A 24,477-nucleotide genomic window follows, 5' to 3' on the forward strand; every position below is an offset into this window, starting at 1 on the left:
CAAACATAAAAAGGCCGGGCATGGTGGCTCATGCCTGTAATCCTAGCACTCTGGGAGGCCAAGGTGGGTGGATCACCTGAGGTCAGGTGTTTGAGACCAGCCTGGCCAACGTGGCGAAGCCCCATCTCTACTAAAAATACAAAAATTAGCCAGGCATGGTGGCATGTGCCTGTAATCCCAGCTACTTGGTGGCTGAGGCAGGAGAATAGTTTGAACCCAGAAGGTGGAGATTGCGGTGGGCGGAGATTGGGCCCCTGCACTCCAGCCCGGGCGACAGAGCCAGACTCCATCTCAAAAACAAACCAACGAATAAAAAACAAACAAAAAAATAAAAATAGTCTTTCTAGATAAGGACTACCTTATACATGGCATATTATTTTATGGTAAAATAATACATTCCTGTGAATATATTATACAGTGATCATCATCACTAATTATATAGGAATATCTACGATGCTATTTATTATCATAATTTTCAAGATCAGGAGTCAAAGAATCCCAGTGAGCCCAAGTGATTTCGCCAGTGCCATCTCCTGAGTCTGTAACCGTGGGAGGAAGGTTCTGTTTCCACAAAGCCGGTTACTGATTAGCCTTCAGAAAGCAAGCCTGCCCACAATACTTTTAGTAGGAGAATCGTTTCTACCCTCCCACAGCAGAAACTCGTATCTCAGGAAAATACAAGTCAATATTCATTCAAGTAATCGTCTCATTAATGAAAATGAATTGCAAATGTTTTCTGCCCTTGGGTATGCATATTAAAAAATATTTAACATTTAACGAAATCAGTACTGAGACAAGTACTTACTAAAATACAAAGTGTTTCCATTGAAAAAATACTGTAATTAAACTTGTTAAAAATATGGGTATATATTTTACTCTTTTACAAAGGAAATAGCATTATACCCATTGAAACAATTATCTTTCTTTTAAGTGTATCCAAAAAACGAAAAGATCATCACAAACCCTAATGTAACTCTAACTTTTCTAAAGATGAGAAATGTTTTAAAACTCCTTATGTTGTCACAGGCTCAGTGGCCGATTGTGTATTTATCAGTAGAGAATGTTCTTATGTGCTTCTGTGTTTATTTTGGGTAAAATTTAGTCAGTTGTCAAAAATAGGCCTGAAATAAGGAGATACATTTTCCTAGAAGAGATATAATTGTGATAGAATATAATCACTTACAAATATGAATAAACAAATTATAACACCTTTATGGAAAACTTAAATTTGCCATGGAACTTTTTAAATAGAGAAAGTTTCTCCTTTGCTAATTGAATATTTAAATAAATTTAAGGTACTGAGTTTTTGGATCCAAGTGCTACTTGCAGTTTATGATGAAAGGCACCTATCCGTTCTTTCTGAACTGGCCAGCTCAAGATGCAGTGAGATTTAAACATTCCTCTTCTCAAACAGAGTGCATGGTTCAGTTTATAATCTGGAATCTCCTCAAGGAAAATCAATATAATGGAATCCAGATTTTGTTCAATAGCTTGTTGAACAGCATGATGTACCTTGAATCTAAGTAAAGAAAAGTATCGAAGAATTAATACACAGTTATTAACAGCCAGAATCACTACTATTTAAAATAGTCTGTAACAGAGTTTAAGCTGTTACTGAAACTCAGGGGTTTTTTTTCTTAATTTTATTTTTAAAATTCTTTGAGTTGAGTAATATTGGTAATATTTAAAAGCTTAATTGAAGCCGGGTGTGGTGGCTCACGCCTGGAATCCCAGCACTTTGGGAGGCAGGTGGGCAGATCACCTGAGGCCAGGAGTTCAAGACCAGCCTGGCCAACATGGTGAAACCCCATCTCTATTAAAAATACAAAAATTAGCCAGGCGTGGGGGCACGCACCTGTAATCCCAGCTACTCAAGAAGCTGAGGCAGGAGAATTACTTGAACCCGGGAGGTGGAGGATGCAGTGACCTGAGATCACACCACTGCACTCCAGCCTGGGCAACAGGGTGGGACTCCATCCAAAAAAAAAAAAGTTTAATTGAAAAGCAAGTACACACTTAAAATTTCACAATGTTTACCTACCTTTTGCATAATGGGTCTTTTAATAGATGGTGTGTTATAATAAAAATAATTTTTCTGCTTCTTTTGATGCTGTTAACAATTGCTTCCAGTTCAAAAACACCTGCCTCAAAGTCCCTTTCTTCCAGACAAAATTTGAGAGATTGGTCTTCCTTTTCCATTGAAGAGAAATGTTCCCAGACCCAATCCTTATCTTTATGGGCGTGAATTATATATGCTGCATATTCAAACTGTTCTGTCTGTCTGTCTATTTCTTTGAAACCAAGAACTCGATGTACTGAAACATTCCAGTAAAAAGATATCCTCCAGCCCTCAAAGTGGATGAGAAGCACAACAAAGATAAAAAGCAACAGGATACTGGTATTGATCATGAAAAGGAGTTCAAAGGGGGCACTGTCTTTGCAGGATGATGTATCAAAAAGTCTCACTGGGAACCCATGATAGTGGGGTGGAGTGTTGCAAAGGTAGTGGTTTGACAGCTCAGGGATGTTGGCATGGGTCTTGTTAATCCAATTAACAAACCAGGCGATACTTTCACATGTGCAATCAAAGGGATTAAAGCGCATATCTAAGTTACTCAGGTTCCTGAAAGCTGGCCCGAAAACCACCTTCTCAACTGATGTTATGAGATTCTTCTGAAGGTTCAATGACTTTAGAGACACCTGATTATCAAAGACAGACGCTGGAAGTGTGTTTAAATTATTCAATCCTAAATCGATGATCTTTAGTTCAGATAAATCCTTGAAGACCTCAACTGGGATCTCGTCAAAGCCATTAGACTCCAAGTTAAGGATGTGGAGGTGAGACAGACCCTTTAGGAAATAAACAGGACCACCAGGGTTTGCATGTTTCCAGAGCCGTGCTAAGTTGTTATGCTGCAAATCCAGAATTTCTAGTTTCTCAAGACCTTCCAACATGTCATCATTTATGTTGGCTATGTTGTTGTTGCTTAGATCCAGAATGGTCAGGTTACCAAGAGGCTGGAATGGTGAAGGAGAGCAATCCACATTTTTAAGGGCCACCCTTCGGAGCATCAGTCGTTGAAGGCTTCGGACCAAGGCAAAGGAGTTCTTAGTCAGTTGCAGGTACTTGTTGTAGGAAAGATAGATTTCGAAAATATTTTCTAGACCACTCCATTCCTGGCCTGTGAGTTCTTGCCCAATTTCATTAAGGCCCAGGTCAAGTACTTCTAGGTGGCCCAACCAAGAGAAGGCACCACTCTCTATTTTTGAGATTTTATTCTTGGTTAGGTTGAGTATGTGTAAGGGAGAATGAGCAAGTGATACAAATGTTTCATTTGTCAAAGTTTGCAAACTTGTAAAGGAGTTGGATAGACTTAAGTATTTCAGGTTTATCAATCCTGTGAACGTATTGCTTTTTATGCCTGAAATATCATTATCTTCCATGTTAAGGTGCTCCAAACATGTTAGCCACTGAAAAGAAAAATCATCAATCTTGGGGAGCGAAGCAAGGGAAATACTTTGTTTAGTAAAAGACCGTTTCAAATTCAGGTATCGCACATTGAAAAGCCCGTGCAAAGAGTGAGAGAGCAAATGCTGTATATTATTATACTCCAGGAAGAAATATTCTAGATGTGGAAGCCAAACAAAGGAATCGTTACCAATCACATTTAAGTTGTTGTGGGAAAGATCGAGCATAGTGAGGTTTGTCCACTTTAGTCCCAAGAAAGTTGTATTGCTGGTGGTGGACAGCTGGCTGTTACTCAGAGACAGATTCCGAATGCTTGTGTTTGCTAATTCCAAACATAGCTTCTCTGTGAGGCGGGGACCCAGCTGGACATTGTTCAGAAAGAGGCCCAGTAATCTTCCAATTGCGTGAAAACACCCTGGAGAAAACTAAAGGTAGAAAAAAAGAGGTTAACAATCAAAAGCACAGACTCTGTAAGGCTGTTGAAAAGCTTAGATGCAGTTCTGTTTTTTTTTGTTTTTGTTTTTGTTTTCGTTTTTTCCTGAGATGGAGTCTCACTCTGTCACCCAGGCTAGAGTGCAGTGGAGCCATCTTAGCTCACTGCAACCTCCGCCTCCCGAGTTCAAGCAATTCTCCTTCCTCAGCCTCCTGAGTTGCTGGCATTACAGGTGCCCGCCACCACGTCCAGCTAATTTTGTATTTTTAGTAGAGACGGGGTTTCACCCTGTTGGCCAGGCTGGTCTCGAACTCCTGACCTTGTGATCCACCTGCCTCGGCCTCCCAAAGTGCTGGGATTATAGGCATGAGCCACCGCGCCTGACTCAATGCAGTTCTTTACTCCATCTCTACTCACCCTTCACCACATCCTGTGGGCAGAGCATTTCTCCCCCTTCCTCTAATGCACGAGTCCTTCCTTACAGCGCCCACCTCTTGCTCCAACCTCTGACTACCCTGGCCACTGGCTAGCTTCTGCTCAGCATTCACAGCCTCAGCTTAGATGCCACCTTTTCAAGGAGCCTTCTCTGACCTTCCAGTCCAGGATCAATCTCCTGGTACTTTTTCTTTATCACCATGAGAACAATTGCGATGAATAAACTGCTCATGAAGTCACTCATGGACTGCCATGAAGTCACTCTTTTCTTTTCTTTTCTTTTCTTTTTTTTTTTTTGAGACAGAGTTTCGCTCTGTCCCCCAGGCTGCAGTGCAGTGGTGCAATCTCAGCTCCCTGCAACCCCCGCCTCCTGGGTTCAAGCGATTCTCCTGCCTCAGCCTCCTGAGTAGCTAAGATTAGAGGCGACTGCCACCACACCTGGCTAATTTTTTTGTATTCTTAGTAAAGACGGGATTTTACCATGCTGGCCAGGCTGGTCTTGAACTCCTGACCTCATGATCCACCCCCATCTCGACCTCCCAAAGTGCTGGGATTACAGGCGTGAGCCACCGCACCCAGCCTGGCGGGGCTCCGATTTGTAATGTGTCATTTGGGGGACGGTAAGGCTAATGGAAAAAAAGAGAAGTGTTGAAGAAAGGGTGCTTTATCATAAACAAATGAGTTAAAATGCAAAGCCGAAAATTATGAAATTAAGTACGATAAATCTACATGATAGCACTATTTTACAGGCAGTAAAATTTAGCTTTGGAATGATTCTTAATTGTATGGGAGATGTTCATGATATTATATTAAATCTAAAGAGCAGGAGACACCATGATCTTCGGTGGGCAATATAGCATAACTGTTAGGAGCAGGGCCTCTGGTCCCAGCGAGCCAGAAACCCAGCGCTGTCCCAGGTGGATCCTGTGGGGCCTGAGATATGTCACGTTAACTTTCTTCATCTCAGTTTTCTTTTGTGAAAATGACAATTAAGAATAAGTTGATTAGGCCGGATGCGGTGGCTCACGCCTGTAATTCCAGCAGTTTGGGAGGCCAAGGCAGGCGGATCGCCTGAGGTCAGGAGTTCGAGACCAGCCTGGCCAACACAGTGAAACCCCGTCTCTACTAAAAATACAAAAATTAGCCAGGCGTGGTGGTGGGCACCCATAATCCCAGCTACTCGGGAGGCTGAGACAGGAGAATAGCTTGAACCTGGGAGTTGGAGGTTGCAGTGAGTCCAAATCGTGCCATTGCACTCCAGCCTGGGCAACAAAGAGCGAAACTCAGTCTCAAAAAATAAAAGAAAAGAAAAGAAACTAAGAATAAGTTGATTAAAACTACTATATACATAAAATATTTTTTAAAATTTATCACAGTACTTGACACACAGTTAAGCGCCTTTAGGATTTAAAAAAACAGTATGAATTTCAGTACAGTAAGAATTTAAGCTGTTGTTTTTCCTTATAATTATTTGGAGAAAAGTCAGGGATAAATGTACCCAAATGCTAACCGTGGTTGTTTCTGACTATGGACATTTGAGTGATTTTTTTTAATCACCCCTTATTATTATTGTTTCTCATTTATTGATATATTTAATACCATTACTAGAATAAATGTCTTAATCATAGAAAATGCTGTTTAAAAAAATAAAATGAATAGCTTGCACAAAACATCTTAATATCTCAGGATAAATTTGTACGCCATTTATTTTTATGTCTGAAAATGAATAGAGTTGTAAGTAAGGATTTCCGGTAGTCTTGTAGCCTGGAACAAAATGAGTGTAAAATACAGACAACCTGTATATGAAAGTGCGGAATCCTATTGAGGGAAAAGGAGTCAGTCGACAGGACCGAGAGAAAGCAAAAGAGCAGGTAAGTTATTTCTTTCTTCATGATCCAGGACACATAGCCCTCCTGTGCGAATAACTGGCAGTCTTCCTGTGCCCAACTATCCCCAGGCCCCTGCGAGTTAGCCCACTGCAACCTGGGCGCTGTCCGTGCTGCACAGAGCCCTCTTCAGCATAAACATAATCCTGTAAAATCCCCAGCAGCCTTTGTTTCTTTGCAGTCAGCTTCTCTTGCTGAAATGCCCGTTGCCTTCTCGCAATGTAGTTTCCTACTTTCACTAACAAACGTGCCTTTCTCCACCTACAACTGTCTTGGTAAATTCTTTTACCCCTGTGCCACCCGTCCAGAGAGTTGTTGCTCCCCCGTGACAGCAAATGATTAGCTTGAAGATCACGATTCCAAAAAGAGACAGTCCTGTCAGTTATTTAAGCTGACTTCATTGTAGGAAGGTTTTTATAACAACGTAGGGCTGCTTGTCATTTCCTGAGCCCTGCCTATGCCAGACACGGTCCTAAATTCTTTACCACACAGTCCTGTGAAGTAGAGTCATTATCACGCCCGTTTGAAAGCTGGGAGGCTGGAGAGGGAGAACTTGAATAACTTGCCTGATAACACGATGGTTAAAAGACAAAGCCCAGAGACCAGGCCAGCTAACCCAACTGTGAACCTGGGGCTCTTGACCATCGTACTCTTTTATTAATAATTCTTTCAGAGAGTTTGTGTGACAGAGAGCACTATTTCCACTTTGCAAGTGAGGACACAGACTCAGAGAGGTTAAGGATGTTCCCAAGGTCATGGCACGGGGGTTCCACCCGGTATTGCAGGACTGCAGAGTCCCATCTCCCGACCTCTCCTGGGGCTGCCTGAGCTCTCAGGACCGTGGCACCAATGCCCCCAAGCAGTAGGTGTGAAGGAATGCTGGAAGACAGGCAAAGGCTAGAGAACGTCAGATTCCTGTGTCTGTGACACAGATAGGGACTACCCACCTTAAAGGCAGAATGCAAAATAATTTTAGCTTACTTCTTACCTCTTTAATTTGATTTGATGACAACTCTAACTTTTTTAAAGATGAATTGGCAAGGATACCAAGTTCTTCACTTTTTAGCGCTTGGATTTTATTGTTTGATAATAGAAGCTCTTGGAGATTTTCCAGCTGAACCTGAGTTCCTAATTTTGTAGATGACAAGCCATTATGAGACAGATCTAATGTGATTAAATTCTGAAGGGAAAATATAATAAGCATATGTTAGAGTCTTGGTGTCAAAAACAGTTCTTTTAAATGTAAGTACATCTTAAAAATATTTCAGCAACAAAATCAACACCTCTGTATCATTCTGTAGAATACTAACAGTAAGCATAATAAAAAATCTTTGTTCTGATTAATCTTTGTTATGTTATAATCTTTGTGATGGTTACCCTTGAAACCATTGTAGGAAGGATTTTATTTCTTACTTCAAGAATCGTTTTATTTCTCTTACCAAAATAAGAAGGATTTAAGCTTACTTATGATATAAGGAACATTGCTAATTTATAAACTTATTTTTCATAACCATTTACTTATGATGCAAGGATTTTCACGTGGCTTATCAAACACAGTGTCATGCATTCACCTTGAAAATAAGTATCAGAAAAAAGAACAGAATGCTTTCTTAAAAAGCATGAGTAGAATTTTGCCATCTATGAAATTTCAAATAGATTTTTATACTGAGAAAGATTCATAGTTATATAAATTTTGGATCATGACTAGTACAGAATATTAACTTTTGTTTGCTTGTCAGTACTGTGGGATGTTTTATCACCCTTTGCTACTTTTGAATATGTACGCTTCAAATTCAGGCAAAAGGTAAGGAAAAGCTGATGATACCAGTTAAGGCAAAATCTAATGTAATCTCTATTAACGAGAAGCAAGTTTTTTAATTTAAGTCTTTACAAAAATAACATTTTACAATGACTTCTCTAGCGAGATTTTGAGGCCTTTGTATTTGAAGATATTTCATCCACATTAGACTCTAAGAAGACCCAAGAGAAGATTTAAAATAGCCAGGGAGCAAATCACTTTATGTTTCACAGCATATTTACATTTGTAGACTATTCTTGGCATCTGAGGAAGAGCAATGCTCAATTTTTTGTAAGGCCATAAAATGAAGTAACTTGAAAATCAGTTTGGTTAAAGAAAAACACTTAATAATTGCCTCAGATTTAGAAACAATAGCATGCGTTTTGTTTGTTTGTTTGTTTGTTTGTTTGTTTTCTGGTGCTCTAAAGCATTGTAGGGTGAATATGGTTAACTATGATTTATTGTATATTTTTTAAAAGCTAGAAGAGGGTATTTTGAATGTTCACAACACAAATGAGAAACATTTGAGATGATGGATATGATAATCACCCTGATTTAATCATTACACATTGTATACACATATTGAAAGATCTGCATTCTAGATCTCATAAATATGTACAATTATTAAATGTCAACTAAAAAGAAAAGGAAAAAAAAAAACAAACTAAAATTCAAGCAAACTGTTGAAAAGAAAAAGGTAGCCGTCATTGAAAAAGTGACACCACTATTGAACAAGTCATTGAAATAGCCATTGAGGAGATTTTCTTAAACCAGGAGTAGGTGATTTTTAGTTGAACAATTCACTTGATCATTGTATCAATTTGTTAATTTTATTTAAGTCAGACTTTGGACTCTAGACTTTTTTCATGACTTCACATACTAAATCAGCAGCATTGAAAGTTTAGTGTTCATGTTCTTATGGGATATTCTGATTCTTCTCTGTTCATTACTTCTGCCTCTTGCATCTAAGTTCTGTTTCTAATGGGAAAAAGCGAGAGAGGCAAACATTGAAAATTAAGGATGAAACTGATTTAAGAGTACATTTTCTCTTTTGGAAGCATTTTCTATTATAATGGCAGTATTTGTGGCAAATTGGATTAGATCAAATTTCTTCTTTTTTCTTACTTTGATGTTTAGATAGTAAGTCTAAGGATGGATAAGTGACTTTAAATCATTAGTAACAATAGACATTTTCATCTTACCTTCTGCTTTACAAAGGGATTATTTTTAATTTTCTGGATTGAGTTGGACATGAGATGGAGTTCCGTCAAATTCGTGCAGAAGGCAAAGGTTTTATCAGAAAGTTGAGATAGCTCATTGTGCTGGAGGTTCAAAACTTTTAACATGGGAAGTTTTTGGCACAATTCTGGCTCCAGTTTTGAGATGGAGTTAAATCCTACATCCAAGATAGTTAGTTGGCTATATCTTGTAAAATTGGCAGCTGGTAATCTTCTGAGCTGATTATGGGTAAGATTCAACACTGTTATGTTTGTGGGGAGATCATCGGGTACCTGAGTTAACTTCAGGTGGCTGCAGTCAGCAACTTCTTGGCTAACAGTGCATTTGTTGGCGGAGGATGCACACAGCATCCCAAAGGGCAAAAGTCCCCACCAAAAGTAGATATAAGGCAAAGTCTGTCTCATGGTTCTGCTGTATAGAAGAAACATTAAAATGTATGAGCAACATTAATAGCAGATGACTTTCAAATGCATTGGTATATTCCTTGTAAAATATACCACCAAAATATGACTATGTATATTACGACTCATACTCTTATGCCCTACAAGTGCATATTATACAAGTAATACATCAAACAGAAACATTTCAAACAGTACAGAAAGGTAAAAAACAGAACATCCAAACTTCCTTCCCATCCTTCACCTTGATCCCAGTTGCAGCGGCAATGTCTCTCTTTTGATAGGTTCTATCTGTAATTCTCATGATTACCTCCATAAACTTAATATTCTTGCCCTTCTATTTCTTCATTTACTGATTTCACTATAAAGATAAGGAATTTAATTATATTTTTCCTTCATTCTCTTCACTTCTCTTTAGTTAATTTTGTTTGTTTGTTTTTGATTTTGTTTTGTTTTGTTTTGTTTTTGAGACAGAGTCTCGCTCTGTCACCAGGCTGGAGTGCAATGGCGCGATCTCAGCTCACTGCAACCTCCGCCTCCCGGGTTCAAGCAATCCTCCTGCCTCAGCCTCCCAAGTAGCTGTGATTACAGGCGCCCGCCACCACTCCCGGCTAATTTTTTGTATTTTCAGTAGAGACGAGGTTTCACCATGTTGGCCAGGATGCTCTCCATCTCTTGACTTCGTGATCTGCCGACTTCAGCCTCCCAAAGTGCTGGGATTACAGGTGTGAGCCATCGTGCCCAGCCAGTTAATTTTTACTTTATTTACAATAAATAAGTACATTTTTCTCCACATTTCTTCCATTCTTACGTTTCCTAAAACTGTCAGCTATAACATTGCTTGACATTGTCAAGATGTGAAATGTTAGCATGTTATCCTGAAACTCTGATTACATATGAGGTCCTTGGCCTACATCAATCCAGAAAATCTAAAGTCAGTAAATATCATTTACAATTTTAAAAATTATTTGTGTTTATTTATTTATTTTTAGAGACAAGGTCTCACTCTGTTGCCCAGGCTAGAGTACAGTGGTGCTATCATGGCTCACTGCAGCCTGCAACTCCCGGGCTCAAGGGCTCCTCCCACCGCAGCCTCCCAAGTAGCTGGGACTACAGGCATGTACCACCACACCCAGCTAATTTTTTATTATTTTTTTAAATTTTACAGAGAGAGAGGGTCTCGCTATGTTGCCCAGGCTGGTCTCAAACTTTTGACATCAAGTGATCCTCCAGCCTTGGCTTCATAAAATGCTGGGATTACAGGCATGAGCCAATGTGCCCAGCCTCAATTTTGCAATCATATAAATTTTGCAATCATATAAATAAATATTCACTGCAGATCATAATGTAACTGAAAAATTCTTATCACCTACTAATGTAGCTGTCATAGTATCATAGTGCAATGCATTCCTCACATGTATATAGTGATGCTGGTGTAAACAAACCTACTATACTACTAGTTATATAAAATATAGCACACACAATTATGTACAGTGCATAATAGTTGATGATAATAAATGAATATGTTATTGATTTATGTATTTACTATACTTTTTGTCATAATTTTAGAATGTACTCCTTCTACTTAGTTTTTTTTAAGTTAACTGTAAAACAGCCTCAGACAGGTCCTTCAGGAGGGATTCCAGAAGAAGGCACTGTGATCACAGGAGACGACAGGTCCGTGCATGTTGTGGCCCCTGAAGACCTTCCAGTGGGACACGACGTGGTGGAAGGCAGTGACATTGAAGATCCTGACTCTGAGCAGGCCTAGGCTAATGTGTGTGTTTCTGTCTTTGTTTTTAACAAAAACGTTTAAAAAGTTAAAAAAAAAAAAAAGAAGAAAATTAAAAGTAGAAAAAAGCTTATAAAATAAGAATATAAAGAAAGAAAATACTTTTGTATAGGTGTACAATGTGTTTGTTTTAAACCAAACATTATTACGAGTCAAAAAGTTTTGAAAAATTAAAACATTTATAAAGTAAAGCAGTTATAGTAAGTTAATTATTATTGAAGAAAGTATGATTTTTAAATAGGTTTAGTATAACCTAAGTGTATAGTGTTCATAAAGTCTGCAGTGGTGCACAGCCATGTCCTAGGCCTTCACATTCACTCACCACCCACTCACAGACTCACCCAGAGCCGCTTCCAATCCTGCAAGCTCCATTTGTGCTAAGTGCCCTATGGAAGTGCCATTTGTAATCTTGCCTACCACATTTTCACTTACCTTTTCTATGTTTAGATACACAAGTACTTCCCATTGTGTTACAACTGCCTCCAGTATTCAGTGCGGTCACAGGCTGGCTGTCTGGTTTTGCAGCCTGGGCGTCACAGGCTGTACTGTTTAGTTTTGTGTAAGCACTCCCTTTGATGTTCCCACAATGCATTTCTCAGAATGTATCCCCATAAGTAAGCAACACGTGACTGTGTTCTATTTCTTTGGGGTAAATTACTAGGATTGGAATGGCTGGGCCATTTGGTGAGGCCGTTTGATTTTATGAGAAACTGCCAGATCTTTTGGGAAAGTATCGCACCACCGACTTCCCTGATAACATTTGGTGCCTATTTTTATTTATTTTTAGTCATTCTGGTGAGTAGGTAGTGATAGCTAATTATGCTTTTAATTTGCATTTCCCTGCGGACTAATGATATTTAACAATTTTCATGTGCTTATTGTTCATTTATCTTCCCTTATATATTCAAATATTTTGCTCATCTATTCGATTGTTTCCTTTTTATTTTTCTGTTGTAGGAATTTTTTACCTATCTCAGTATCAGTCCTTTGTCAGATTCCTATTTTGTAAATATTTATTCCCAGTGTGTGGGTTGCCTGTTTATTTTCTTACTAATGTCTTCTTAATTATGATGAAGTCTAGCTTATCATTTTCTCTTTTATTTTTATTGTTTCTGTGTCTTCTCTAGAAACTTTTCCTACTCCCGTTACTTAGATACTCTCCCCTAAAAAGCTTTACGGTGTTAGCTTTTATGTCAAGGTCTGTGATCTTTCCTAAATTAATTATTGTGTATGCATGAAGTAGGAGTCGCAGTATTTTGTGTGTCAGACCTTTTTCTTCTGAGAGAAAAAAAGAAAAAGTCAGTCAGACCTTTTTCTTTTGAATTGGAGTCTCGCTCTGTCGCCCAGGCTGGAGTGCAGTGGTGTGATCTTGGCTCACTGCAACCTCCACCTCCCAGGTTCAGGTGATTCTCCTGCCTCAACCTCCCGAGTAGCTAGAACTACAGGCACCCGCCACCATGCCCGGCTAATTTTTGTATTTTTAGTAGAGAGGGGGTTTCACCATGTTGGCCAGGCTGGTCTTGAACTCCCGACCTCAGGTAATCCACCCGCCTTGGCCTCCCAAAGTGCTGGAATTATAGATGTGAGTCACCGTGCCTGGCCAAGTCAGGCCATTTTTTAAAGAGACTTTCTTTCCCCCACTGGACTGTTCTGTGCTTTCCTTAGAAACCGAATAAATGTTTTAAGTGAGGGTCTATTTCTGGGCTGTCTACTCTCTTCCACTGAAATATTTGTCAGTTCTTAGGCCAATACCACATTGTTCAGATTACTGTAGCTTTATAACAAGTCTTGAAGTTCAAAGTGCAAACCCTCCCATCTTGCTCTTTTTCTAGATTGCTTTTTCCGTGCTATGGTTGATGGAAATTATCCAATGTTGTGTATTCTTTATTATTAATTATTGCTTCTCACTAGAATGTGAAGCTATAATAGTAGAGGACATAGTTCTTATTCCATACGGTGTTGTCTGTGTCTAGAACAACGCCGGCCACTTTGTCGGCTCTGAAGAAATAAATATATGTTGAACACATAGCTGATGTGGTTTGGCTCTGTGTCTCCACCCAAATCGCATGTCGAAGTATAATCCCCAGTGTTGGAGGTGGGGGCTGGTGGGAGGTGACTGGCTCATGGGGCGGAGTTCTCACAGTTGGTTTAGCACCACCCTCTCGGTTCTGTTCTCCTGATAGTGAGTGAGTGAATTCTTATGAGATTTGGTCATTTAAAAGTGTGTGGTGGCCGGGTGCAGTGCTCACGCCTGTAACCCCAGCACTTTGGGAGGCCAAGGCAGGCAGATCACCTGAGATCAGGAGTTTGAGACCAGCCTGGCCAACATGGTGTAACCCTGTCTCTACTAAAATACAAAAATTAGCTGGGCGTGGTGGCGGGCGCCTGTAATCCCAGCTACTGGGAAGGCTGAGGCAGGAGAATCGCTTGAACTACCGAGGCAGAGGTTGCAGTGAGCCGAGATCCCACCACATGGCACTCCAGCCTGGGCAACAGAGCAAAACTCCGCTCCCGCTCCCCCCAAAATAATAGATAGATAGATAGATAGATAGATAGATAGATAGATAGATAGATAGATAGATAGATAGATAAAAGTGTGTGACGCCTTCTCCTTCTCTCTTCTTCCTGCTCTGGCCATGTGAAGGTTCCAGCTCCAGCTTTGCCTTCTGTGATGGGTAAAAGCTCCCTGAGGCTTCCCTGGAAGCAGAGGCTGCCCGTACAGCTTACAGAACCATCAGCCAATTAAACGTCTTTCTTTATAAATGACCGGTCTCAGGCGTTTCTGTAGAGCAGTGTGAGAATGCACTCATACGGTAGTTTTCCACGGGCATTTAATAAGCTCAGGAAAGCCACTCTTATCTCCATACATTGTCACACTTTATTTTGGTGGGATGTGTACCCAATGTGATACTCTCGGGTGTGACCAAAACCTAATTTCAGATATTTTAAAAAATCAAATACACCCACAAACTATGGAGATGAAGCAATGGTAATGATATCTGAACAGATATTCCACAAGATCTAAAAGTCATGACACAAAAATTATTCCAGTAAGTTTCAGATAATAAAATCGTCTTAGGTCACTAATCCTAGGAAAACAGAACTAATGTGAGTATTTAGAATTATTCTAATATACTTAAAAATAGTGATTTTACTAATATTCTAATTTAGTTCTCAGAAACAGAAAAAAAAAAAAAACTGACTTCTATAAACTAGTATTCCCATCTCATGGCTTTTATAATTCTGGCACTAATCATTGTAGAGCTGTGCACATTCTTTATATCCACAGGCCATGAGGAATGCCACAGCCAGGCCAGCAAGGATGCACGTTGCTGACTTGCCCAGGTGCATGAAGAATGCAGGGCTGGCAATGATGCCTCTCGAATGCCAGGGACCAGTTCCCCACCCACCCCCTCTCTGACAGTCTCCCAAACCTCTCTTCCAGTTCCTTCAGAACTTCCTACCTCTACTTACCAACTCACAGGTAAAGTCCCTACTATACATTCTCCTTGCTTAGGCGAAAGGTGCCCCTCTGGTAGGGCTCCGGCTAGAGGTCAGAATTACTGAGAAGGACTAATCCATTACAAAGCATATCCCTGAATGACTGAAGGACTTTCCCCATCTGAAGACATTTCATCAGTGGGCAAAACTCACCTAATGCTAGGCGGGAGGGGTGAAAGAGGAACAGACGTGGAGAGAATCTTATGAAATTTCAGAATTGCAACCATGCACACAAAAATCCTAAAGCCTTCATTTCCAAAGAAAAGAGATCTTGATTAATAAAAAACTTCTCATCAGTAACGTGAACTGTTGCGGGAAGTCAGGGACCCCGAACGGAGGGACCGGCTGAAGCCATGGCAGAAGAATATAAATTGTGAAGATTTCATGGGCATGTATTAGTTCCCCAAATTAATACTTTTATAATTTCTTACACCTGTCTTTACTGTAATCTCTGAACATAAATTGTGAAGATTTCATGGACACTTATCACTTCCCCAATCAATATCCTTGTGTTTTCCTATGCCTGTCTTTAATCTCTTAATCCCGTCATCTTCTTCGTTAGCTGAGGAGGATGAATGTCGCCTCAGGACCCTGTGATTGTATCAACTGCACAAATTGTTTGTAGAGCGTGTGTGTTTGAACAATATGAAATCTGGGCATCTTAAAAAAAAAAAAGAACAGGATAACAGCGATGTTCAGGGAACAAGAGAGGTAACTTTGAACTGGCAGCCGGTGAGCTGGACGGAACAGAGCTATATTTCTCCTCTTTCATAAGCAAATAGGAGAAATATTGCTGAATTCTTTTTCTCAGCAAGGAACATCCCTGAGAAAGAGAATGCACCCTGAAGGTAGGCCTATAGACGGCCCCTTTGGAAGTGTGTGCCGTCTTTTATGGTCGAAGCCGAAGGGATGAAATAAGCCCCGGTCTCCTGTGGCGCTCCCAGGCTGATTAGGATGAGGAAAATTCCCACCTAATAAATTTCTGTCACACAGGTTGTCTGCTCTCAAACCCTGTTTCCTGATAAGATGTTATCGACGACAAAGCATGCCCGAAACTTCATTAGCAATTTTAATTTCGCCTCATCCTGTGGTCCTGTGATCTCACCCTGCCTCCATTTGCTTTGTGATATTTTATTATTTTGTGAAGTGTGTGATGTCTGTGACCCACACCCTATTCATGCACTCCCTCCCCTTTTGAAAATCGCTAATAAAAACTTGCTGGTTTTACTGCTCAGGGAATATCACGGATCCTGCTGACATGTAATGTCTCCCCCGGACACCCAGCTTTAAATTTCTCTCTCTTGTGCTCTTTCCCTTTATTTCTCAACCCAGCCGAGACACTTAGGAAACAGAAAAGCCGACGTTAAATATTGGGAGCGGGTTCTCCCGATATCTGGCGCTAACGTGGTCTTTCTTTTTTCCTAAGTGCATGTGGGAACCTGACTCCCTTTGGCAGGTGCGGTGAAACAACATCGGCTTGGTTCACAGATACGTGTGTTCAACTCCGTGACGACTGGTGAGCAGTCTGTGTATGGTCCGGGTTAACTATGGGACACACGGAGTATAAAAATTATGCCTATCTCTTCTATATTAAACTCTGGTTAAAACAAGGAATGATGTGGGTGCCCATGGAAAATATGGTCTCTCTATTCAGGGCGGTGGAAAAACACTGTCCTTGGTTTCCTAAAAAAGGAACCGCATATGTAAAAGTATTGGATCTTTTTACAGCATTCCAGGACTTTGTCTCAACAGGGAATTGTGCTCCTGTCACCACTTGGGATGATTGGGCCTTGGTGCGTGCCATCCCAATACCTCCTCAACTTTTCTCTCACACGGCCTTCGTTATCTGATCAGCTTCTCCATTCAGCTACTCCTCTTCCACCTAACCATGTTGAAAATTCAACGTCTAACTCTGGTGACTTTGGCTTAACGTTACCCCTTGATGATCTTACTTCTTTTCATGAAGAGCAAGTACTTGCAGCTCCCGTGGCCGTGGCCGTGACTCACACAGCCCAGGACCATAGATTTGCCAATTCGTCCCTCTTCAAACCTTTGCAGCATTTGTCTCTAGGTGTCACCTAATGGCTCCGGGACCAAACTACAATTTACCTGTAATTCTGCAGGCCTTCCCCTATCCACTTCAGCCCCTCACCCTCCTGTCGTTTCAGTTCCTCAACTGGTCGCGTTGCCATCCCCTCAGCCTGCTTCTTTGTGTCCTTCTTCGCACATGGACGCCAGCAATCACCAGTATACTTCTGCTTCTTCTACTCCTTCAATTCCCCTTTCTCACACTCTCATTCTGGTCTGCGTCGATATGCGCCGCTCAATCTTACTTTTTTTAAAAAAAAAATTTAAGGATGTTTGTACTCAGTACGGTCCTACTTCTCCTTAGGTTAAAATGGTATTGCAAACTTTTTGTACAGAGGTCACTTTGCTTCCTTTAGACTGGGACATTTTGACAAAAGCTGTTCTGACCCCATCTCAGCATTTACAATTTCGTACTTGGTGGTCAGAGGAGGCCTGTCCGCAGGCTCAGCTAAATCCGACTCATGGCATTCTAGTTACTCAGGCTCAGCTCACAGGCTCCGATCGTTTCTCTGATACTTATGCCCAGTTAGGCTTTGAAAAACTGTAGACTTTAACTCAGTTGGTTTCTGAACAGTTACAGCTTAAAAATGTGGAACCCTCTCTTTTCCCCTGGAATTCTCCTGTGTTTCCACTAAAAAAGAAATCAGGCATGTGGCGGATGGTAACCGACTTAAGGGCCATTCACGCTGTAATGAAACCTGCCCCTGCTTCAATACCTAAACATCGGCCTCTCATAGTCACTGATCTTAAAGACTGGTTTTTTCATATTGCTTTACATAAATCGGATTGTGAAAAAATTGCTTTTACTGTATCATCTATCAATAATCAGGAGCTTGCAGCTCGTTATCAATGGAAAGTACTTCCTCAAGGAATCCTGAATAGCCCGACAATCTGCCAGCTTTATGTTGGACAAGTGCTGTCACCGGTTCGAGCCCAATTTCCCCAGGCCTATATTCTTCATTATATTGATGATATTTTAATTGCTGCCCCCACTGATAAAGAATTAATTGACTGTTATCAAATTTTGAGCCGCCGTGTTACTGAGGCTGGATTACACACCGCCCAGGATAAAATTCAACAGACCACCCCTGCTCAATATTTAGAAATGATGGTCGAATAAACAATGCATCCAACCTCAAAAAAATTCAAATTAGGAGAAATTCCTTAAAAACTTTAAATGACTTCCAAAAACTTTTGGGTAACATTAATTATTTAAGACCTACTTTAGGCATTCCGACCTATGCACTGTTGAACTTGATTTCTACTCTGCAGGGAAAGTCCCATCTCCACAGTCCCAGGACTTTGACCCCTGAGGCTTCACTAGAACTGGAATCCGCAGAGGAAAGAATCCAGACCGCCCAGTTATCTAGAGGACAGCCGTTTCAGCCTGTTCAGCTTCTGGTTTTCGCTTCATTACACTCCCCTACTGGACTAACAGTTCGAAATAATGATTTAGTGGAGTGGTGTTTTCTTCCTCATTCTGTGTCAAAAACTTCGTCTGTCTATCTGGACCAAACTGCCGTAACAATTGGCCAGGCTCGGTGTACAATACTTCAAATTTCTGTATTTGATCCGAATTTAATTGTAGTTCCTTTAAATCGGCTCAAAGTTCAGGCTGCCTTTCAACATTCAGCACTGTGGCAAATTCACTTGGCTGATTTTATTGGTGTTATTAACAATCATTATCCAAAAAACGAACTGTTTGATTTTATAAAAATGACATCTTGGTTGGTCCTTCGACTAACCGAAGATCAGCCCGTTCCTGAGGCTGTTGCAGTGTTCACCGATGGCTCCAGCAATGGAAATGCTGCCTATGTAGGTCCTACAGACAAGCTTATTTCTACTTCTTATACTTCTGCTCAAAAGGCAGAGTTAATTGCTGTGATTACTGCCTTACAGGATTTCCCCAAATCTTTAAATATTGTCTCTAATTCTACTTAACATGGGAAAGAGGATGTGCTTGGGTTTCACCAGATCATCAAACAAAACCCGCAGAGAAAAGACGTCGGTGTCAGAGATTGCCCTCAGACGTGGTGAGATCTGTGCCAGCTTCTTAGAAGCTGTCATGCCAAATCACAATGGGTCTAATTCAATCCTCTCTGATGGCAATGGGGACTCTTCTAACTAATCCCACTTCTAATTACCTTTCTTTTTCTCCTTACAAACCTAAAAATCTCACCATTTCTATCAGCCTGAAAATAACATCCCTCTGTTTTTCTCTTCCTCCTTCAGCACTCAATCTCGCTTACAATGGGTTTTATTTAATGATTCTCCTCTTTACACTTTCTGTCTCACCAGTTTCCTCTCACACTGATTTACCTGCTACACATAATCATTCTTATTGGGCTTATGTGCCTTTTCCTCCACTTATTCGACCTCTCACCTGGATGGACGCTCCTGTGGAAATCTGCACTAATGATAGTGTGTGGATGCCTGGAGCTACAGATGACCGTTGCCCTGCTCAACCGGGAGAAGAAGGCACTGCTTTTAATGTTACCATGGGTTACAAATACCCTCCTCTGTGCCTCGGACATGCACCTGGTTGTATTCATCCAGAAACTCAAGTGTGGGCTGCTTATCTTCCGGAGAGATCAGCTACAGAGGAACCGGGACATTTGGTCTCTGGCCTTTCCCTTTCTCCTTTAAAACAAATGAAAGGGGGAATAATGGGAGATGCCCCATACTTTCAATACAAACCTGCGGGAAAACCATGCCCTAAAAATTTTGAGGGCCCATCTAAAACTTTAATTTGGGAAGATTGTGTTAACTCACATGCAGTAATATTAAAAAATGACTCATATGGTTTAGTAACAGACTGGGCACCAAAGGGCTATTTAAGAAACAATTGCTCCTCTGGCGGAAGGGAATGCCTGGAGGCTACTTATTTTATTTCTTATCGGGAGAATGAGAATCATCCTTCTACTTTGCAGAGGAGGTTCAGCTCATTCTTTCCCATAAAATGGGAAGATAAGGGCATTACCCTCCCCCGCCACGCCAAGGCCTCGTATGATACTCCCCATTCTGAGCCCAGAACACCCAGAACTTTGGAAATTGGCTATTGCCATGTCTGGACTGTGAGCATGGGAAGGGGAAACTATTCTGTCTGTTGTCCCCACTACTGCTCCAGTCTCTCAGTATCAACGTAGATCCAGACATTCTGCTTTACTTACCTCCAGCCTGACTGTTCCCATACAGAGTTGTGTTAAGCCTCCTTATAAGCTGTTAGTGGGAAATATAAAAATTTGGACGAACAATCAAACTGTCCAATGCATTAATTGTCATTTGTACACTTGTATTAACTCCCATTTTGACTCCAGGAAAAGTGTAATGTTGGTTCGAGCTCGAGAAGGAATCTGGATTCCAGTAACTTTGCCCAGACCTTGGGAATCCTCCCCCTCGATACATTTAATTAATGAAGTGTTACAGCAAATTCTAAAAAGATCTAAGAGATTTATTTTCACTTTAATCGCTGTGATCATGGGCCTAATTATAGTCACTGCACTGGCCACCACTGCCGGAATGGCGTTACATCAATCTATTCAAACAGCTTATTTTGTTAATAATTAGCAAGCCAATTCCACCCAAATGTGGAATTCTCAACAAGGCATTGATCAAAAATTGGCTAATCAAATTAATGATTTAAGACCATCTGTTATTTGGCTTGGAGATCGGGTAGTGAGTCTCGAACATCACTTGCAAATGCAGTGCGACTGGAATACTTCTGATTTCTGTATCACCCCATATTCCTATAATGAGACTGATCATTCATGGGAAATGGTCAAGGGACACCTTCTGGGAAGGGAAGATAATTTATCATTGGACATAACTAAATTAAAGAAACAAATTTTCGAAGCCTCTCAAGCTCACTTATCCATTGTGCCGGGAGCTGAGGCCTTAGATCAGGTGGCAGAAAATCTTTAGGGATTGAACCCCATGACTTGGATCAAGTCTACTGGGGGCTCTACTGTGGTGAATTTTGGAATTATGTTTCTCTGTTTAATCGACTTGTTTTCAGTGTGCCCGGGCCAGTCAAAGAATCCTGCGTCAAAATCGAGAGAACGAACAAGCCTTCATCACCAAGGCACATTTATGTAAAAAGAAAGGGAGAGATGTTGTGGGAAGTCAGGGACCCCGAACGGAGGGACCGGCTGAAGCCACAGTGGAAGAACATAAATTGTGAAGATTTCATGGACATTTATTAGTTCCCCAAATTAATACTTTTATAATTTCTTATACCTGTCTTTACTGTAATCTCTGAACATAAATTGTGAAGATTTCATGGACACTTATCACTTCCCCAGTCAATATCCTTGTGTTTTCCTATGCCTGTCTTTACTTTAATCTCTTAATCGCATCATCTTCTTCGTAAGCTGAGGAGGATGAATGTCGCCTCAGGACCCTGTGATTGTATCAATTGCACAAATTGTTTGTAGAGCATGTGTGTTTGAATAATATGAAATCTGAGCATCTTAAAAAAAAAATAGAACAGGATAACAGCGATGTTCAGGGAACAAGAGAGGTAACTTTGAACTGGCCGCAGGTGAGCCAGGCGGAACAGAGCTATATTTCTCCTCTTTCATAAGCAAATAGGAGAAATGCCGCTGAATTCTTTTTCTCAGCAAGGAACATCCCTGAGAAAGAGAATGCACCCTGAAGGTAGGCCTATAGACGGCCCCTTTGGAAGCGTGTGCCGTCTTTTATGGTCAAAGCCGAAGGGATGAAATAAGCCCCAGTCTCCTGTGGCGCTCCCAGGCTGATTAGGATGAGGAAAATTCCCACCTATTAAATTTCTGTCACACAGGTTGTCTGCTCTCAAACCCTGTTTCCTGATAAGATGTTATTAACGACAATGCGTGCACGAAACTTCATTAGCAATTTTAATTTCGCCCCATCCTGTGGTCCTGTGATCTTGCCCTGCCTCCATTTGCTTTGTGATATTTTATTACCTTGTGAAGCCTGTGATCTCTGTGACCCACACCCTATTCATGCACTCCCTCCCCTTTTGAAAATCGCTAATAAAAACTTGCTGGTTTTACAGCTCGGGGGGCATCACAGATCCTGCCGACATGGGATGTCTCCCCCAGACACCCAGCTTTAAATTTCTGTCTCTTGTGCTCTTTCCCTTTATTTCTCAACCCAGCCGAGACACTTGGGAAATAGAAAAGAACCCAGGTTAAACATCAGGAGCAGGTTCTCCCAATAATGAACCACTGGAAAACAATAGAGATAAGCTTTCCAAACATTTAGAGAAAATTATTTTGAATTTAAAATTTCATATCCAGGCAAGGGGTATAGTGGCTCATCCCTGTAATCCCAGCACTTCAGAAGGGGTAGGCGGAAGGATACTTGAGACCAGGAGTTCAAGACTAGCCTGGGCAACATAGTGAGACCCCGTATCTACAAAAAAAAAAAAAAAAAAAATTAAAAATTAGCCAAGTGTGGTGGCATAAGCCTGTAGTTCCAGCTACTTCGGAGGCTGAGGCAGGAGGATCCCTTGAGCCCAGGAGGTTAAGGCTGCAATGAATCATGATCACACCACTGCACTCCAGCCTGGGCAACAGGGCAAGACCCTCTCTCTAAAAAATAAGAAAATTACCTTTGGCCAGGCCAAAAAAATTACCTGTGGCTCATGCCTGGAATCCCATCACTTTAGGAAGCTGAGGCTGGAGGATCCCTTGAGCCCAGGAGTTTGGGACCAGCCTGGGCAACATAGGGAAACCTCATCTCCACCAAAAAGTTTTTAAAAATTAGCTGGGCATAGTGGTTCACACCTGTGGTCCCAGCTACTCGGGACACTGAGGTGTGAGAATTGCTTGAGCCAGGGAGGTCAAGGCTGCAGTGAGCCACAATCATGCCACTGTACTTTAGCCTGGGCAACACAGCAAGACCTTGTCTCTAAATCAATAAATGAAATGAAATGAAATAAAATAAAAAAAAATTTCACATCCACCTGAATAACTAAAGAAAAAAGTACGAGTATTTTGAGATATGCAAAAATGCAGTAAGTTCATAGCCATATGATCTGTATGAAAACGTTATTCTAGGACATGCTTCAGTAAAACAAGCAAAATTGCAGTTAAAGGATGAAATGAGAGTGAAGAAAAAGTTGCTGTTGAATGAGATCTAACAGAAATAAAGAAAATGAAGAAGCAATTAAAAAGAGTCTCACTTGGCCTTAGAATTTTGGAAATATTTTGTAAGGGCACATGGAATTCACATTCTTCATCCAAGTGAGAGACAATGTTGCCTCATGGTTAGGACATGGGGTCTGGAGCCAGACTATCCGGAGTTAACCACTATTCATAGTTTGATTTGTAAACTTTGCAACCTTCGTATTAGGTTAATACATAGGCACGCCCCTGTGCAGACACATACCAGCACATGATCATCTGTAAACCTGGGAGTCAACTTGCTGAAGCCAACTCCATGTTCGCCCGAGTACCCACAATTGCCAATGCCAGTTTCTGATCTTCCTGTACACCTGAACATCTTTCCACTTCCCCACTTCTTCCATTATCCTTCGTGAGGTGAAAGAAAGCCATTTACTTACTCCTAGGCACACCTGAATGTTCTCTCCTATCCAAGACACTGTCATACAATGCCAGCTGCTGTCTCCCCTCCTGCCAATAAAACTAACAAAAGGGGACACGCTCTTTTCACATCTTGGAGTTTTGTTTCTTTAAGGTAAAGATGTGATTTGTTAAAAAGGTGTTGCAAAATGATTTCCATAGCTTCCCTAATGTGTTTTTTCCAGGTACAGAATGCTACAGAGGAAAAAAATTAAATACTGCATAAATATGTGATCAAATTAACCAGATACTGGTGCTTTTACTTGTATTCTGAGTTATGCCCTTCTCCCAAGCCCATGTCATCTCCCGGTTCTTCCACTTTCCTTCCTGAATGATTCTGACTGGATTTCAAGCACCAGATCCAAGAAAGACCAAAGAAGGTTAAAACCATACACATTCTACTAACGAATTCTACTCAGCAAGAGAGACCCTGCCCAGTAAGAACGTGAAATGAACACCTTCACTTACTTGGATGACTGCTGGCCATTCCTTTTTTCTTTAGTCCAAATCCAGACATTTCATCAGGGAAATGTGTGGCAAACAGGCGGCACTCTCGAAAGTGAAAGTAAAGCTTGAAAAAAATGCTTTTATGTTTGGTGCATTCCAAGAAGGGCAAAGGGAGAAAACAAAAACAATCTCCGACACCTCAGAGAGGTGTTTCAAACTGCTTCGAGAAACATCTTGTTTTTATTTTATTTTAACTTTTTTAAAGCCGAGATCCTTGGATTTCATTAAAAGGGTCACAGATATAGCAACAGCTGAAGTCAAAAGTGGGGACCTCACCATTTGATGTGGGCGGGTCTGGACATCTACAAGTTAACGAATAACAGTGAATCCCTCGATTTTCTGCTAGACTCATGCAAAGCTGT

General features: G+C 40.9%; 1 protein-coding gene across 1 annotated transcript; it reads right to left on the reverse strand.

Moving 5' to 3' along the window:
* Positions 1-1,066: 1,066 nt before the first annotated feature.
* TLR3 (toll-like receptor 3) lies at positions 1,067-24,173 on the reverse strand. Its single transcript, XM_011980785.1, has 5 exons — positions 24,077-24,173; positions 9,224-9,671; positions 7,212-7,403; positions 2,042-3,894; positions 1,067-1,519 (listed from the first exon to the last, which is right to left on the reverse strand). The coding sequence occupies exons 2-5, from the start codon at positions 9,662-9,664 to the stop codon at positions 1,291-1,293; spliced, it is 2,715 nt and encodes a 904-aa protein (XP_011836175.1). The 5' UTR covers positions 9,665-9,671; positions 24,077-24,173; the 3' UTR covers positions 1,067-1,290.
* Positions 24,174-24,477: the final 304 nt, after the last annotated feature.

This window comes from Mandrillus leucophaeus, unplaced genomic scaffold, assembly GCF_000951045.1.
Source record: "Mandrillus leucophaeus isolate KB7577 unplaced genomic scaffold, Mleu.le_1.0 Scaffold217, whole genome shotgun sequence".
Taxonomy (NCBI): Eukaryota; Metazoa; Chordata; class Mammalia; order Primates; family Cercopithecidae; genus Mandrillus; species Mandrillus leucophaeus.